Source organism: Arabidopsis lyrata (genome assembly GCF_000004255.2).
Source record: "Arabidopsis lyrata subsp. lyrata unplaced genomic scaffold ARALYscaffold_1, whole genome shotgun sequence".
Classification (NCBI taxonomy): domain Eukaryota; kingdom Viridiplantae; phylum Streptophyta; class Magnoliopsida; order Brassicales; family Brassicaceae; genus Arabidopsis; species Arabidopsis lyrata.
Window position 1 is genome coordinate 30,762,849 of NW_003302555.1, and position 19,525 is coordinate 30,782,373.

Consider the following 19,525-nt stretch of genomic DNA (forward strand, 5'->3'; position numbering starts at 1 on the left):
GAAACTCCATGACCCATTTTCTCACTCGCAACATAATCATCAAACTCATATAAGAGAGATTTGTAATTAGAAACTCCTCGTTTCTCTTCCTTCAACTCCAAATCCAATTCTTTCTCATCAGTTTCAGAACCAAGCTCACTAGATTGATCATCAGAGCAATCATCATCTTCTTCTTCTTCTTTAAGCTTAGAAGTCTCATCATCTTTATCAATTGAAATATCTTTGCTTTTAATCTCAGATTTCGTTTCACTCATTATCATCTTCTTCCTCACTCCCTACGACACCATTTTTCTCCGATTTCTCACTTTCATAAACTCTAGCAACGCCATCGTCATTTGTAACCGTCGAATCGAGCTCCATAGGTGAAGAACCTCCAGCGTCATCATTCATCTTCAGTAGCTTCAATAGAATTTTTGATTTTTCCCCAAATTTGTTTTCTCTGGTCATAAATTAGATTTGCTAAAGGAATAGGGGTAAAAGAGTCAACAACACAGCTACAGTAATGGCAAACAGTAACAAATATGTGTCAGTTAATTTCATGATCTTCTGAGTATAGATCTTGTAAATACCCTATATAAAATTACTCTAACTTATGCATCCAGTCACAACCTAAGTTTATAGGTAAAATCCAACGTAGATTTTTTTTTTGTTTTTTTTGTTCACCCTTCGTAAATATTTTTAGTTTTGTTTTTAGCATATTTCCATATTTTCACTTTCTGCAGGTCTTAGATATAGAGAGAAAAAAATATATCTCAAGATTTTGGAGAACATATTTTGGAGAACATAATAACATAGCGCATCTTTCGGAGATAGTAGACATATTTTTCAAAGTCAAAAAAATCAAAACTGCTCTCAATCTAAATTTTTTCGTTGCAAGTATTAAACGCAAATTGAGTCAAAATATATGAAGTCCTAAAGATTGGAGTGCGGAAATCAAGTTATGAAGTGATTTTCCATGTTCATTTAGGCAAACCTATATATGAGAATGATCCTAGATTTTCATGTGGACACTACTAACCTAATGCATGTAACCAAATATGAGATTTTGTGTACATTTGCGTGGACTACTGTAGCCTATAACGAGTTCTTTCACTCGAGTAAATAATAATTTCATCTATATAAGAGATGGGATATACATGAAATTTTCTATACGACACATCATGACACAACAAATGTTTTGTTTTGTGTATGTAACAAGACTAAACTTTACCCTTTTGTGTTCGAATCATGGTTCGAAAGACGGAACATGAGTTGCGGTAGTATGCGTCAAACTGTAGTTTAATCTGTCTAAGACACTTCTGTATGGATCTTCCTCTCGTTTCTTCAACAAGTAGGCTATACTATTCTCTACTTCCGCTTTGACCTCCAAGTAAACTCGATTTGCTTCGTCTTTGTCTTTCACAAGTTCTGGTCTTCCCTTTGTCTCTATCGGTTTCCCAAACAGGTAATAGAACCTACCCGGGACTTTCGGTATGAGTCCTGGTATGTAGAGCGGCTGGTTTGCCACCTCTCCTTCTGATTCTTCCCTATAATCACAAACAACACTCATCAATTTTTGACTAGTAACAATTACATTCATTAGCATCTATTTCAGTTAAATGAAAAGCAATGTTACCTCAATTTAAATTGCTTCGTATCGCGAGTTATTTCTGTGACATAGTCATTAAGAATTGGGATCTTCATCAGGTCGTTGTAATCAAGAACCAACTGCAATAGCAAAGGAAAACATATATTTGCCTCTTTTCAATAAGTGAGCACAAGAAAGTCAAATATTGGGTGGGAAGTTTTGCTGTGACAGGAAGCTTACTTCAGCTATGTCGTCTTCACCAACCGTTCCAAACGGCACTATTGTTGCACCAAACCGTGCTGCCATTCTTACGAACTCTTGCTGTTCAGGCCAAATTAGTTTGTATTGTTCACCCTGTAAGGTCGTGGGAAGTAGTTAAATTAAGTACACACTTTTATTAGGACAGCAGAAAAAGAAAATCTCAGATAACCAAATCATTTTAATATTATTTGAACTTAACCATTAGCCGCGTTCGTAGTAACTCTGAGGTTGCAATGGTGTTATAGCAATAACAGTTTCATGGACTCATAAACTCAGGCCTCAATTGTTTCAATATCTAGTATCTACATTCTATGTTTCAATGTGAAGGATTTTCAAAAACAAAATAACAATTTTGAACATGAAACATTTTCATCTTTTCATAGAACACTTAGCAGATTTAAGACGTATAAGCCTATTTGCATATATGATTACCTAATCAAAAAAATGCTACGGTTGTGGATTCTTTTCGAAGAAAATCACACTAAACATATAAACAAACTGGAACAAACAATCAAGACTTTAATAGCTAACAATAAATGGATTCATAACAAAGATTTTAAAGTTTCATTAATTCTTTCTATGCCCTTGAGGGATATGCAGGTTCAACTGCATAATCAAGACGGTTTGATTCACCGTTTAAGTGGGTGGAACCACTCTCTTTTTGGCTACTAATTTTCCTTATACTAAACTAGAAAAAAAAAAAAAGATATGAAAGATGGCTAACCCGGTTATGGAGAGCCTCTCGTGCACCGCCGGGGAAGAGAAGGACATGAGATTTAGAAGATAACAGCTTAAAAAGATTGGTTGCGGTGACAGGATAGGCACCAAATACCTTAATCCAGTCTCCATAATCAAACGCCTTAGCTGGATCATTATCAGAATACAGAACCGGATGGGCCATTCCACGAAAGAGAATGTTTTTCTCTTTTATAAATGCCTCGGACATTGGACCAAGTTCAAGACCCATCAACATGTGGTAACCAACAAGTAGCACAGGCCCTTCATCTGGAACACCAGCAAGTCCCTTCACTATTCTCCCGTCTTCCAGAGTTGAATAAAACACAGAACCAACAGCATTCCGCAAGAATCTGCATATCACAAGGAATAAAATCAGACCAGATACATCACATGAAGTTTAGTAGATTTGGGTCTCTTTTGCTCATTTGAGGAGATCCAAAGAACGAGACAATAAATTAACTTGTACTGTCAGCTTTTTTCGATAAAGTTTTTAAATATTTAGTAGAATCAAGGAAGACTTAGCGAAGTTACCCAAGCACTTCATCAAGGGCGTAAGCAAGTTCTCCCTTACTTGGAGGCAAGAAATCAGAAACCAAATCATATCTCCAGGAGCGCCGGTACTTGCCTGTACCTTTTATAACTGTGAGCAAACTGATGCTATCTTCCTGGGACAATAAATGATAGTCGGTCAATGAATAATAGTCACACTCCTCTGTTGTTTTCTCTTCTTGTAAGAAATTACTCTGTTACTACTTCATTAGCTTCTCCTACCATCCGAAACAAAAAGAAACTCAAAAGTATATTAGTATGTGAATTACTATGTTAAATTACCAATAAAAGGGTATGCCCATTGTCCTTGAAGCATCGAACTGAACAGTTTTTAAGTACACCGTGAAGCCGCTTCGCTTCTTCTTGGCTAGGGAGCATCATGTCCTTTCCACTGAAAGTCGATGAAATCCAAAGTCATTTCTATTTTCTTGATGATATGTCAATCATCGTAAGCCAGGTTTGTGGTATTTCTTTCACAGACCACAAATAAGGAAGAGAGAAGAAATGCAATAAAATAAGAAAGAAGATTACCTAGCAAGGACCAAGACTTCAGCTTGAACTGCATGGATGCGGGAATTGGCATAAGCAGAGCCAGATCTCAGTAACTTAAGCTTCCAAAGTAAAGTTTCCCGTGGAATTATTCCAACGAGCTCCTGAAAGCGTATGGTTAGAAAAGATGTTATCTTTTATAGAAACAGAACAAAGTAGATGCATTTAAAGAACACTCACAGAGAGAAGCGGGAGCATAGTTTTAGTAAGCCTCTGTCTCAACTTTTCCATTTTGATTCCTGTTGGAAGTTGGTTGTCGATACCAAGTGTCGCCATCTTTATCGGATCACCTAAAAATCCAAGAAAGCCTAAGTATAGACAATTTAAGAAGAAAAAAAGGGACTTATTAACTTATATAATAAAAATCAGTTCATGTACCCATAATAAAGCTTAGAGCATATGGAACAGTAAAATGAAGCTCCTCTGGCACCATCTCTAATATAGGCAGCAACGGCTGTAGCGGTGACCTATCAAATGATGTAGCTAAAAAGGGGAAAACATATTTCGTAATTCACAATAAGCTTATGCAAGTACGCATTTAAATACAAAGCAACAAAACTGAATAAATAAATGTTTGCTGACCTGGGTTGACTAGTATCAACACCAAGTCTAATGAACGGTTTCTGGCAGCAACAGCAAGAGCCAGGCATCCTCCAAAGGAATCGCCCACAAGATATATCGGCTTATTAGGACGTGTAGCCTGCTCCTGCCTCAAAACATCCTCGACTACTTTCACCAGTCCTTTATGGTAGAACCAACAATAGAGAACATTCAGAGAAAACCGAGCAAACAACTAACGATCCTATACAGAATCACTTGTTAGATATTTCTATCCATTTGGAAGTCAATCATATACATATATTAGTAACGTATATTTGGACAACCATGTTAATCTGTGGTAATCTTTTCCTCGCATTATGACCATCTTCTATTTGCGGTCAAAGAAAATTGTGCTGAGTGCAAGTAATCTAAGCATTGTTGTATGATACGTACTCATAGAAATGTATTTACACAGCACATGCATCTAAAAGAAGGAACATAAGCCAGGAAGATATATTCTATGATCTTAAAGGGACAGGTCCTGTATAAAATATGCATAAACAAATGTGTATATTGCTGTCTCTTTATTACCTTCGAATGGAGTTCGATCAAGTACAGGAATATGCAGGCACCAGACATGAAAGGCCCTGTATTGAGGAAATACGATAACAATAGTTTAGACTGCAAACACTTGTGTGATAAAAAAATCGAGATTCAACATAATATAAAGTGTAAGTTTGTAGCATTAGAGGCTTGGTTAATTTTGTTTTGGATTAGTTTTCTTACTATAGATACTATTGCTTCTGCATTAAGGATTCAAGTTTATATATTTCCATTTGCATACTCTTAGTCCAATGTCATCTAATAGAAAGAAGACTTAACAAAAATAGTGAACATACTTGCCAAGAGCTTTGTGATGTGGGACGAGGCCCATCCCTGTGCCATCCATCCCTGTATAAAATATTAATCCATCAGGCATTACGAAATTATCGGAAAAGTTTGGAACTTTGAAACGATGATATGAGAATCAAATATGTGAGATAAAGAACAGTAAAAACCCATTATTAGAATTCAACAACACAGCCTAAACAATCAAGCATTTTTGAAAAAGCTTGGAACTTTGAAACAATGATCTGAGAATCAGATCCTTGAAATAAAGAACAGTAAAACGAATTACTAAGAATTCAACAAAACAGCCTAAAGATTCAAACTTTCCTCCATGAAACACACAAAGAAGTAAGAAAATGAATACAAAGTTTCAAACTTTGAAGATGAAAAAAAAAAAAAAGTTTCAAACTTTGAAAGAATAGAAAAAAGGTTTAATTTTAAGCTCAAGAAGCACAAACAAAACCCACATAGGTCAAGCAATTTCAACAATCAAAGCTAAAAAAACCATTGATTCTTATATTAAGTGATTTTGTTTTACCAGGTAAGAAGAGTAACGTGGGAGCATCTTCAACAGGTCGACCACAATCAACGGGACTAAACCACCGTGGAGGACCACCGTCAGGTTTCAAGATCTCTCTAGCCGCCGCAAAGTAATCTTTAACAGATTTGGAGCCATACCCATCATCCCATAACAACTCAATTTCATCACTCACTATCTTTTTCTGGGATTTTACTTTCCCATTCACTTCATTTGCCCCTTTTTGGTTTTGGACAATAGACACAGAGACCGAACCGTTGTTGTTCACTGGTTCCAAAGATGTCGTCTTCTTGTTTTCACCAGAGATTTGAGCTCTTACCTTGAAATTGCGTCTTTGGTTAGAACTCCATCTCAAATTTGGTAACACCAATAAGCTTGAAGAACATGTTGCCATTGCCTTTTGATTCAGGCAGTCCCAGGCAACGGGAGGAGAGAAGAATTCTTAGAAACGATTACCAAAATAAAAATAAATTTTAAAAAAATATAAGAAAAGATTGAAACTTTAAAAATATCTTTCAAAAAGTTTTTGAACAGACAAAGCAATTAAAAAAAAAAAGATTATCAATATTTCTTTTTCTTTCGGTTTCGTTTTAGAATTGTATTTCATAGAAAGTGCTAAAAATAAGTAAATAAATCTTGAGTAGAAAAGAATTATTGCAGATGTTTTCAATTTTCATCGGATCTCACTTTCAAACCTCCATATTAAGGAAGTGGGGTTACAAGAGGTAGCCAATCAGACACCTATACTACTTGATATTCACATAATGGTGCACAAAAAAAAAAGTATGCTTGTGTGTTTTTAGCAAGAAAATTGCTACTGCAATATAAAATGGAAAAAAAAAAAATTGTAGTAGGGAAGTTTTAAAATTATAATTTATGGAATAGAGAATATATTTAGCCATTTGCTAAATGGGTACGTTTTACATGTAAAAGTCCATATGTATCCATAATTATGATTTACATTAGAACTTCAAATTAAGAAAATAAAAAATTATTTACTTAACAAATAAAATAATTAATAAGAGTTGTTTGATATTCAATATCTATCTACGCTAAAATAAATTAAGTAATTAGATACTAAATTGATTAAAAATAAGAGAAAACAATTTTAAATATAGTTTCCGAAAACAATATTTGGTGTAAGACTCATAGTTTCCGAAAACAATATTTAGGTGTATGATGAATGATTCTCGTGAAAAATATCTCATATACGATGGATGGAGGATGATTTTCGTGGACGATTGATGGTTCTCGTGAATGATATTTGGTTTACGTGGATGGTGGATATCATTTTAAAATTACCTAATTTCTATATACTTTAAAAACTAACTACTTTACGAAAATTCCAATGAAAAAATAGATTTGAGCATTCATTGCCACTATTCAAACTCATTGCTGGATTGGTCGAGCATCAATGGGATCGGTCGATCTTCTCCTTTGCTCATTTTGGTTGATGGGAGAAACATGTGTTTAGTGAATTTTTCATATGTGTGATTTTGAATTTTCTGATTTTCTTCAATTAACTTTTCAATGAAAGCTAACATCACAAACACATATATATCATGCATTAGAATTTAATCGATCAATTAACAATGTATTGCGATCTCGATGATTATAATTTTGACATATGTCGAATTATAGTGACATGTGTTTTGCTTTATATAGTGAGATTTTATAATTTTCATTATTAATTCTAATATATTGAAATTATTAAGTAAAACTAAACTACTTCTCGATCTGTAAAGTATTTTTCATATTTTAAAAATCAGTGTAATATATTTTTTTTAACCCCTCTGAATAACTAGTCATGACCACGGTTACGGTTATTGCGGTTACGGTTTATTAACCTCTGGTTACGGTTATAAAATTTCTCTAACCGTAACCTTAACCGTTATATATACGGTTAAAACGGTTACGGTTAAATACGGTTACGGTTACAACGGTTACGGTTAAATACGGTTACGGTTATTTAATTATTACGATACGGTTAATATCAAAGACAAAAACTTAAGTATTTTTAAGTTTTAGAATAAAAAATTTAATGATGATATATCAAATAATATATAATATATTTTACAATATATAATATATTTTAAAATATATAATATATGTAATTATGTACTTTTATATTTATAATTAATTAGCTATTTTGTTCTGTTAAGTAAACCAACGAATAACTAAATCAATGGTAATAATTATAATGATTGAGTTATTATTTTATTGACAATACGTATTCCAAACAATACTATAGAAAGGATGTTACGAGAATTAAGAAACGATTACAGGAGAAAATAATAACTTGTAAATTATTTATGATTTGATTGTGAAAAATGAGTAGTGGACGAGTGGAGTGGTTTAAATTTAATAGTGGGGCGCATTGAACCTTTTAAGGCACTGTTTTAGTGAAATAATTATGTATTTTAGGTTTTAACTGCACGGTTAACTAACGGTTAACCGTACGGTTAACTAACGGTTTTGATACGTTTACGGTTAATTAACGGTTACGGTTAGTATATTTTTTAACCGTAACTAATTTATTTTTATGGTTAACGGTTACGGTTATTAACCGTTTTATACGGTTACGGTTCGGTTACGGTTGAAAAACGGTCCGGTTACGGTCCGAAATACGGTTACAGTTAGCTTTTGGCCATGCCTATGAATAACTATATATTCTCCATTACACAAAATTTGTTACTTTAATCTAATTCCACTCAATACTTTTTCATTTCTACTTTATTCCATTATATCATTTCATTTATTTCTATAACTAGACTCCATTCCATACTTGACCTTAACGGATTGAGATTCACATTCAATGAAGAATTTTTTAATTTTTTAATTTTTTGAGGTAAACAAGAACAAGTTTTATGAAGAAATATATTTCATACTAAGTTCAGAGATGTCTAATTTCAGATAAATAATTGAACTATTTTTCTTTTGGCATTTATTTTTTCTTGGAGTCGTTATCAAGATTACACAGTTAATTAGCTAGTCGCTAGTACAAGAAACAAAACCCAACACTCTTTCATTTCACTCTATTGTAATCTATTATTCCGTCTCTCTTTATGATTAATATATTTTTGTTTTTTCTCATAAGATTAATTCTTTGTAGAATAACTATAATATAATGATGGATAAAAAAAGAAAAAAAAAACTATAATGATGGAAAAAACAAAAGTTAGGTGTGGTGTAATATGTTTTAAGTGGGTTAGGTCACACGAAAGACGTGTTCAAATGGGTTCCGCAAGGTTTTTAACGGTAAAGAAGGGAGAAACAAAGCAAGAAGCATAGATTCTTGGATGTATTCATATTCCTTTGCTTTAAGTCCTTCCGTCTCAATTTCAACACCTATATATGGTCACATTTGATCTCGTACCACTTGTCTTTACATTTTTTTTTTTGGTGAGAACCACTTGTCTTTACATGCTTCTTCTTTTTCTATTTTTGGGTATTAGACAAATAAAACCTGCATGGAAATGAATGTGATATCATATATCTATCGTTGTCCAATACAATTTGCGACATAAACAATATTTTTGATTTATTAAAAAAGATAAATAAACGCAACTATATATATATATATTATTACCAAAGAACATATATAAAGAAATATTAATTTGGGCATATTTTAGGTTTTTGATGACTTGCTGTTTGCTGAGATTCGACCATGCAAGCAAGTGGGATCCTAATTCTTACGGGAAATGGAAGACGCTTTACGATCAGATCGTCGAGGATTAGCACGCAGGAAGATATTTGCAAGAATCTACTTTGGGTTGGGTCGGCCATGGTAGTGAATTTTTGTGATTACACCGAAGATCTTTATATGGAGGAATAGTGAATCTTGCCAAGTCATAGGAGATATTTTTCGTTTATCTTATTTCTCATATTAGCATTGTGCATATTTACCATAATTAGTTAAATATATATTTTCATTTATGTTGTTAATATTCTCCAAATAAAAAACAAGAAATATACTCCTCTGTTTCTGGAAGATTGATTTTCTAGAGATTTCACATTTCTTAAGAAAAAATCATTGTTTAATTATTTACTTTTATTAAATATTTTTTAATAAACTATGAATCAATAGTAATCTGGAACAGTTAATCATTACGTCTTGAAATCTACAATTTATTAAAATCAATTAATTAAAAATAAAAAAATCTAGAAAATCAATCTTTGTGGAACAAACTCAAAACACTAGAACATCAAACTTCAAGGAATAGAAGGAGTATCTATTTAGTGAGTACCGTCTCAATATATAGTGAGACCTATGGAAAAACCAAACAAAAATTAAAACCTCTTAGTAATTTTGTTTTAAAAATATTTAGGGTCTTTTTTCTTTAAGAAATTTTTTGAAACTAATATTGGACATTTGACATTTGCCTACCTTGCCTAGGGGTAGAGAGGGCCTCCAATAAAGCAATAAGTATAAGATACCTAATTAGCCTCCAAAGTTTGAGATCAAAAACTGATTAAATCAATAACTTCTACTCATGATTGCTTTATTGGATTAGAAAAAACAGATATACTTTTGTAGTTTACGCAGTCCAAATTCTTATTAGGATTGTTAATTCTTTTAGTTTCATTGTTTCAAATATCATGCAAATTTAGATGACAAAAAGAATCAGTAAATGGTACTTCAAATTGTGAAAGTACGATTTGATAATCTTCTATTTTCTTTGTTGTACGTATGACATTAAAAGTAGAGGAATCTGATTCTTGAGTGTAGAATCTTGCCTTCTACCATGCTTCAAGTGTAAGCAATATAAAAAAGGGAGAGGTGTGAATATTTCTGTCCAACTTTGAAACTCACTAGACCTTTTTAATTCTATTTCTCGCAAAATGGTGGATCATCATGGTGGGTACAACCGCGATGAGAAGAACCAATATGGTTTTCCTCATCATAATCTTAGAGCTGACCGTGTAGTTGCTCGGGTAGAGAAGTCGGTCAATTTGGTTATCGGTCATAGACAAACACAAAGGCTGGCCGGTTCAACGGAGCATGAACGTAATCAAATGGATTATAAAGGTACCTCAAGCAATGAAGGTAAAACGAAGGGTAAGTACACGACTAAGAAGATCCCAAAATGGAAGCATAATGATTCAGGGAACAAGATAGGTCAAAAGGAGAACAATGAACCACCAACTATGATCGTCGCTGGTGGATGGGTCAGGCCAAATCGAGCCATGTGGGCTTCACCTCCAAACAAGCCACACAACAATAATTAATTATTATCTGAGAGAAGCTGGTGGGAACATATCTGTGAACTCAAATTACAGGTTCAAGTTGGCGAGTAGACAAACGTTGAGCAAGAACAAGGCCGGTGGTCTTTTGAAACATCCATTGAAACTCAGCCATGGAGGGTGTGGTGGCATATATTTATGTGTCTAGATGGGTGAAGTTAATAAGTTTATTATGCGTAATACTGTACCATGGAAGTTGATATGTTATATACTGTATATTACGAGCGTATGTAATATATAGAATTCAATAAAACCTATCTATATTTGCATTTTTCTAATTTCACTTTTACTTCATATAACCATACTTTGGAATGATTTACTCGGCAATCCATAATTAAAATAGTATCCAAAAAGTATCGGAAACGTGATCCAAAAATTTAGGTATCTGGGATAGAGAAAATGACGTTTTTCAATCCGAATAAATTGCTAAGTGTGTTTTTACACCTCAGCAAATATACAATATTTTTTTCAACCTCAACGCTAAAATAATTTAAATAGACTACCTAGACTTTTAAGTGTGTTTTTATACTTAGCAAATATACAATGGTTTTTCAACCTCAACACTAAAATAATTCAAATAGACTACCTAGACTTTTTAAATTTGAACGTAAAACTAAATTGATTTAAACAAAATTAGTCAACCATTTGTTTTCACTCCCTTAAACGACATGATGGCAATGAGGGATAACGTTGTTTTTGTCATTTGAGTCCATACACTCAACATGGTGACAAAACAAAGTGTCGTTTTATCTTTACCAATTTTATTTTGTCTTAATCAAACATCATCGTTTTGTTGAGTTTATGGACTGAAATGACCAAAATGACGTTGTTCGGTTCAGTTTATAGATTTAAATGACTAAAAAGACGTTAGTTGATTAGTATAAAATGATACATCGTCGTCATCGTGTCGTCTTAATGAGCGAAAACAAACGGTTGTCTAATTTTATTTAAGTCAATGTAGTTTTACGCTCAAATTTAATAGTCTGTGTAGTTTATTAGAATTATTTTAGAGTTGAGGTTGAAAACAACATGTTATATTTTTTGAGGTATAAAAACGCACTTTACAATTTATTCGCGTTGAAAACGCCCTTTTCCCATCTAGGATATGGATCAGAATTCGGATCATTAACTTACTGATCGAGATAATAGGAGTTTTGGGGACATCGTTTGATCCGATTATATTGTAACCTAGACTTACTGTAATACCTATACATTATATAATTTTTTTTTTTTTTTTTTTTTTTAACTGAGCCCTCTATTGAGCTTCCGTAAACCAAATTATCTACAAGATTTGGGCCATATTAAATTTATAACTTCTGTTTAGGACTTATTTCTTTGTTGTTTCAAAATGAACGCCGGCAACGACTTACTCTTCTGAGATTATTGAAAGTTTCTGTGAATTGTATTAACTCATAATCTTTCAAGAAAAATTCCGATAATTTAACATTGTAACAACAATGTTAACATATCATTTATAACTACCGTTTTTGGTTTGTATAATTACAAACAAAAATAATTGTAGCTATATGCCTATATTCATAGATCTGTCACAAAAAATATTGGAAGGATTTATCTACACTAATAAAAATGACAATTTGAGGCTTTTTAGAGTAGACACCTCAGCAAAATGAAGTTCTCCTACAATTAATCTGCCACATCAGCAAATTAGTAATGCGTTTTGTTAAAAAAGAACTTCTCTACGATTGTAACCACTACTATATAGATTTGGGCTGAATTATTAAGAAGCCCAATTACATAAAACTGTCTTTTTATTATTTCGTTTGAAAAAATCAAAACTCAAAAACGATAAAGTGACCTACTTCGTAAAATGAACAATTTTCTTCCTTCATCAAACGACAACCTTGTTCATGAGTGATGATGACGTGATTCGATTTGTATTCCAAAACTCTAAAAAAATCACCCACCCTTGCCACTTCGTCATCTTTAATCCCTATAGTGACCACTATCGATCATACTGATAACCTCTCTCGAGTCTTGAGAATGTCTATAAGAACTCCATTGCCCATCCTACAGAGTGTACGCACTAATAAAAACCCCATAGACGTTATATTCTAACGAGATCTGTCCATATATATATATATATATATATATATATATTCTAGAAATGCAAATTTCAACGAATTGAGGCTGCTATTGATGCTAGTTTAAAAGTTCTATTACTCTCCCTCGCTCTAACAAGCTTATTGAATGACCAAAACATCATGTCTATTATGAAACTGATTTAGTGAACTTTTCAAACCATTTCGTTCATGTCTATTCTTTCAAGCCTCTTGATTTGCATTAAAGAGTCACATATGCTTCAAGACAGATCAAGCGGCTTGAATCTCACCAATTCCTCTCCTCTTATATAAGTAACGTATGCAATTTAGCTCATCCCAATTGTAATATAAAGTTCATGATGATTAAAATCTATATATATATATATATATATATATAATAGGAGAGTCTTCTCCCATCTACCTTATCCACCTAAGCAAAACTATTTATTTTACATTAAAATAAATTTAAAACATTCATTAAATGCATATTTATGTTACTAATAATTAATAGAAATTTTCGATTTTAAAGAAATAAAAACGAATCATGTAAAATAAATGAGATGTTAAATAGAAAAATAATACTATAAAAGTTTTATTATTAATAATAGTATAATTCAACTTTTAGCTGATAAAAATTAAAAATGATCATACTTCAAATTTTTAAATGTGTTAATGAGTTTTAGAATGGAACTAAAATTTTAAATGCATGGTGGAATACATTTAAATTTATGTAATTCTATATGTAAAATTTTAAACAAGAGAATAAAATTTAAAGTGAAACATTAGTTTCTAAGAACATTATAGTACATATTTTTATGGATTATTAAATTTTTACTTAAAGAAAAATAAAACGTTACTAAACTCAACTTAAATTTATAATTTAAGATAATGATATTGTAAGAGTCACACTTTATCTTGTGAAATTATAAAAAAATTTTGAAAATTTTAAAACCTTATATCATCCATCTTTAGAAAAATAAATAATCAATGATCACATTATTCATGAGTTTTACCACAAAATATATATAAAAATTGATAAGCCGTTAAAAAAAAAAGAGATATGTAATTTGCGTAGCATATTCTTAAGTGTAAGTACAACTTTATAACATGATCAAAAAGAAAAATAAGTTTGATATTTCATCAATAGAATCAAATGCTTTTAATCCACAAAAATTGAGTATTGAAAGATAGTAATTAAGGAGAAAATAGTTATGATATGTCTTGAAAATCAATTCACAGTCTAATATATATTATATGTGAGTCAATCAAAAGTGAAAAAAAGGTAGATGTGGAGAGACAACGAGTGCATCATAAAAGATGACAAAAAAATTGGTAGTTAAAAGTGTTTGAAAACAAATATCTAAAACTTAGAAAGATGATGCACATGACTAAGATAAAATCTTTGAGATCTCATTCATTGAGTGAAACGAATGAGTTTTAAAAAATACATGACATACATTATTAAACAAATTATTAGATTCAAAGTTGGGTTTAACCGTTTGGCCATTTAATCATGGAAAGTAAGGTAAGATAGGCACATTGATGACTTAGTCGAGAATTCTCTTATGGTACGTTGCATTAACTTCGATGGGTAAAACAAGCTCGATAAACCTGATCTAATAATATAGTATTATAGATCTACCGTTACACTAAATAATGTTCATGAACTCGGTGTATTCGCATTTTATATGGAATGATGTTATGTTCGTATCAACATTTCATCAAATATAATATCTATAATTAGGTCAACAATCGATAATTAATGTCAAAACTTTAAAGAATGTCTTCAGGGAATATGAATAAGAAAGAAACTCTTTTAGAGATAAAGGATCATTAGATGGTCGTCGATACGGTTTATTCTTCTCGCGAATTTTTTAAGTGATCTTTGTAACCACGTGATATATATCAAACTATTTATTTGTCAAGAAAACATTATCGTCGACAATATATCAAACGTGATATATATATGTTGTATATCACTTCGTAAAATACGTTTAGTGTTTATATAGATTTATCTTTTAAAATTTAAATTATTATATTTATGCTTAAATATTATATTTTAAATTTTAATGGTTATATTTTATGCTCAAAAATTTATATTAAAAGAATATATTTTAAATTAAAATCTCATGCAACGTGCGGGTACAAATCTGGTACAAATCTGGTTAAGGTAGTTAATCAAAATGCTACATTACAGTTTCTTAACTTTGCACGCCCTTTAAGTAGTGTATGGTACTCTAGGGTGGTAGGCAGGCTCAAGTAGTATTAATGTCATAATTAAAGATATATAACAGACGAGAAGGAACAAGAACATGGTAGAGAAAAGAAAACGCTAGTAAAAAACAAACCTTGTTGAATACCCAAAAAGATGAGTAAAACCCAAATTGATTATGCAACATCAAGTCTAATAATGAAGAGCTCAACTGAATAAATATGCGTATTGAGTATGTGTAAAGAAACATATGGCGAAGGAAGGACCCTAATCATTTTACAAAATAAAAAAGAAATAAAATCCTAAACCAAATATTTAAAATTAATCAAACGGGTAAAAACAAGAGGAAGAACCGATTCAACAATATACATTGCAAATTATTTTAGGGTTTTTACAAACAGATAAAAAAAACATAAACAAAATATTAAAATGGATCTTGAAGAAAGGAATAAAGGACTGGGTGCTCAAACTCTTCCTCCTTCTTCAGAGTGGCTGTGATTTTTTCCCTTTTTGTTACTACACCTTCCCAAGCATTCTTCATTACCAATTTACCGACAATCACAAAACTTTTGTTACTGCACCTTCCCAAGCATTCTTCATTACCAATCTACCAACAATCACAAAACTTTGAGCAGCGACAACCTCTATGGCTATTTTGGTAAACTTTTGTGAGATTTGATTCTCCATCTTCAACTTCATCAGAGATTCTCCCATTAAACGTAGATGATCCATACTGTACGCCCATTTGGAAGAACATAGGGAAAAAAATCATCAGGAACTTTGATTAATTTTTTAGAGTAAATTAATAACTAAACAACTTACCTCTGGGACAAAATCCACCACCAGCCATGCCACCAGCCATTAAACTTCTTCAGACCACAAAATCCAAAAAAATATTAAAGAGTATTTTCTCGTTGCAGAAGATAGAGTGAAAGAAGAAGACGAGGTAAGAAGCTTCTGAATGTAAAAGTGTATTTTGGGTATTTTGTAGTTAGCTTCTTTTATTTATGAGTAAATTTGCCAAATAGACCGTTTTTGAACTTAATTGGGAAGTTGGCCCATTTACTATTTACAATTAGAGAAATAGGACTCTTTCATTGTACACGGTTCTATTCATTTTTATGCCCTCTTCATTTATTGTTAATTACAATACTGCCATTGTAAAAAGAGGAGATTGTTCAAGTCTCTCTCTGCTATCTCACCATCTCTCTCGAATCAAAGAGTTGTGCTTCTGTGTTTATAAATTTGGGTTAGCAATTTTGATGGAGGATTTCAAAAACAAAGGAATCCACGTGATAACCATCAACGATCCAATTTTAGAGAAATGGGTTTCAAATTCCGGCGATAATCCCGTTTGAACAAGAAGTCAGCCTCACATCTAATGCACCTTCCCAAGCATTCTTCATTACCAATCTACCGACAATCACAAAACTTTGAGCAGCGACAACCTCTATGGCTATTTTGGTAAACTTTTGTGAGATTTGATTCTCCATCTTCAACTTCATCAGAGATTCTTCCATTAAACGTAGATGATCCATACTGTACGCCCATCTGGAAGAACATAGGGAAAAAAATCATCAGGAACTTTGATTATTTTTTTAGAGTAAATTAATAACTAAACAACTTACCTCTAGGACAAAATCCACGAAAAAACCCCTTCATGCCACCAACCATTAAGCTTCTTCAGACCACAAAATCCAAAAAAATATTAAAGAGTATTTTTTCGTTGCAGAAGATAGGGTGAAAGAAGAAGACGAGGTAAGAAGCTTCTGAATGTAAAAGTGTATTTTGGGTATTTTGTAGTTAGCTTCTTTTATTTATGAGTAAATTTGCCAAATAGACCGTTTTTTTAACTTAATTGGGAAGTTGGGCCGTTTACTATTTACAATTAGAGAAATAGGACTCTTTCACTGTACACGGTTCTATTCATTTTTTATGGGGTTCGTGGCATGTTGGGGCACTTTGTGAGTTTTTATGAGCTTATGGGGCACAAAGAAAGGAGTAGGCATTTTTTCTGAATTTTTTCACTGTTCAACAAAAATCAATACCGTTATATCCTTACTATACGTGGACAATTAACCCAACTATGGTTAACTTGTTTAATCTCAGCCGTTGGATATTCAGGAGAGAGAAATGATCTAACGGTTCGTTATCATTGCAAGATGAGATGATGGAATTGTGTGGATATTACCGACAAAAAGATCTAATGGTTGTGGGTGAGCACGGTATTTGGAGTGGGGTTTGGTTGTAAAGAGAGAAATGAAGGTAATGGTTTATAATAAAAAAGATTTATAAGTTCTAAATCAGAGATAAACATATTTTTTTATGTATAATAAATTATAATTACTCTTTCTTTACATTTGAAGATCCATTTTACTATAGTTATAAATATAAAAACTCATATAACATAAATATGTTTAAAGGATAAAATAAAAACTATCCACATAATCTTGAACACATGATAGGTTCTTATAATTTTACATCAAAATTAACAACACAATCATTTCGAATTACTGCTCTTACAAGAACATCCACCAAACTCTAACCAGGTGGTCATTTCAATTCAGGTCTAATTTATTTTTTTCACTCTAATGAGAAGTATGTAGCCATAAACCCTATAATCATTGTAGACAGTCATGGTTATTTAACCATAATATCCTAAACCTAAACAATATAAACTTTATCCTAAACACTAAACCCTAAACCTTATATACTACACCCTAAACCCTATAAATTAAACCCAAGCACCTAAACCTAAACCCTAAACCCTAAACTCAAAACCCTTAATTTTAAAACCTAAACCATAGAGATTTAAACCTTAACCCTAAATACTATACCCTAAATAGTAAATGCTAAACCCTAAAAACTAAACACAAAACCCTATACCCTAAACACTTAACACTATACCGATAAAAACGAAACCCTAAACCCTCAACAATAAACATTAAACCCTAAACAATAAACATTAAACCCTAAATACTAAACACGAAATACTATATCCTAAACATAAATACTAATCTCTAATTATTAAACCCTAAACCCTAAATACTAAAACTTATCAATCATAACATAGCCACGTGTTCGATATGAATTAAACCCTAAACCATAAACAAAAAATCCAATACGCTTAACCCTTACATTACCATCAAAATATTGTCACGGGGTTGGATAAAAACCCTTTCCATGTAAACCTAGCAACGGGATTCCATATACGCTCAAATTCTAAGACTATACTATACCCATAAGAACGAAATCCTATACCCTAAACAATAAAAACTGTACCCTAAATAGTAAATACTAAATCCTAAATACTAAACAAGGAACCCTCAACCCTAAATAAATGCTAAATACTAAATAATAATTAATAAACCCTAAACCCTAAATACTAAACTCTATCCATCATAACATAGCTACGAGGACGATATACAATAAACCCTAAACCATAAACGTCAAAACCCTCAACTTTAAACCCTAAACCATAGAGACTAAACCATTAACCCTTAACCATATAACTAAACCCTACACCATAAACCCTAAACCATAAACCATAACGACTAAACCCTTAACCCTTAACCATATAACTATAACTTATACCCTATACCTATACCTTAAATCATAAACTCTAAACCCTTAACTCTAAACTGTAAACCCTAAACATGAAATCCAAAACTATAACCTTAAACCCTACAATACAACCTCTAAATTTTATCCCCTCAACCTTAAACCCTAACTTTTATAGATACAACATCAATAACCACCACTTTGGGTTCATAGTAATCTAAAACATGTTTCTTAATCTGAAAACATATAACATTATTGAGATCGATGTGTTCATGTACACAATCATACAATATACACTCGTATTGTTGTTTTGTTTATATGTAATCTAACTTTATGGAATAACTTTTCTGGATATGACTACTAGAACTTGTTTCATCATATTTTATCACGATCTTTTATATAACATAACACTTATTTTGTGGACAACATTATACAAAAATCACATTAGATTTGTAACATAACAAAATACTGGCTTCCATAATGCTTCTTTATACATAAATCATTCATAAATTCATAATGCATAATACATCATCCATTATGTGTCATCCATAATGTGGCATCCATAATATGTTATACATAATAGTCAACAATAATAGTGGTGACTGATAGAGATAAGTGTAGGAAATCATTGACACAAAAATATTTTTAAGGGTCAAAATATAAACTATCCACAAAATCTTGAACACATGACAGTCTTGTTTTTAATTTTATATCAAAATTTACAACGCAATCATTTCAAATTATCGACCATCTATGCACATCCACCAAACTCTGACTACGTGGTAATTTCAATCCACGTCTAATTTATTTCTCACTCT

The 19,525-nt window shown here is 31.9% G+C and overlaps 2 protein-coding genes across 2 annotated transcripts; one reads left to right on the forward strand and one right to left on the reverse strand.

Annotated features, from left to right (window-relative positions):
* Positions 1-1,070: 1,070 nt before the first annotated feature.
* LOC9330653 (acyltransferase-like protein At1g54570, chloroplastic) lies at positions 1,071-6,198 on the reverse strand. The gene is made up of 13 exons (XM_002894546.2): positions 5,631-6,198; positions 5,104-5,155; positions 4,796-4,851; positions 4,247-4,405; positions 4,043-4,147; positions 3,845-3,954; positions 3,647-3,768; positions 3,398-3,506; positions 3,098-3,231; positions 2,553-2,916; positions 1,808-1,921; positions 1,616-1,707; positions 1,071-1,526 (listed from the first exon to the last, which is right to left on the reverse strand). The coding sequence occupies exons 1-13, from the start codon at positions 6,022-6,024 to the stop codon at positions 1,226-1,228; spliced, it is 2,112 nt and encodes a 703-aa protein (XP_002894592.1). The 5' UTR covers positions 6,025-6,198; the 3' UTR covers positions 1,071-1,225.
* A 4,217-nt stretch (positions 6,199-10,415) lies between these two features.
* On the forward strand, positions 10,416-11,152 carry LOC9330654. The gene has a single exon (XM_021015254.1). It carries the CDS (start codon positions 10,473-10,475, stop codon positions 10,857-10,859), a length of 387 nt encoding a protein of 128 aa, XP_020870913.1. The 5' UTR covers positions 10,416-10,472; the 3' UTR covers positions 10,860-11,152.
* Positions 11,153-19,525: the final 8,373 nt, after the last annotated feature.

Bases quoted from the DNA above. Each gene is read 5' to 3' on its own strand.
- LOC9330653 (XM_002894546.2), bottom strand. From the start codon at position 6,024: ATGGCAACATGTTCTTCAAGCTTATTGGTGTTACCAAATTTGAGATGG. The intron at 3,232-3,397 runs GTAATTTAACAT...TTATTGTCCCAG, and splicing joins ATGGGCATACCCTTTTATTG to GAAGATAGCATCAGTTTGCT. The intron at 1,708-1,807 runs GTAAGCTTCCTG...TTGCTATTGCAG, and splicing joins GTGAAGACGACATAGCTGAA to TTGGTTCTTGATTACAACGA.
- LOC9330654 (XM_021015254.1), top strand. From the start codon at position 10,473: ATGGTGGATCATCATGGTGGGTACAACCGCGATGAGAAGAACCAATAT.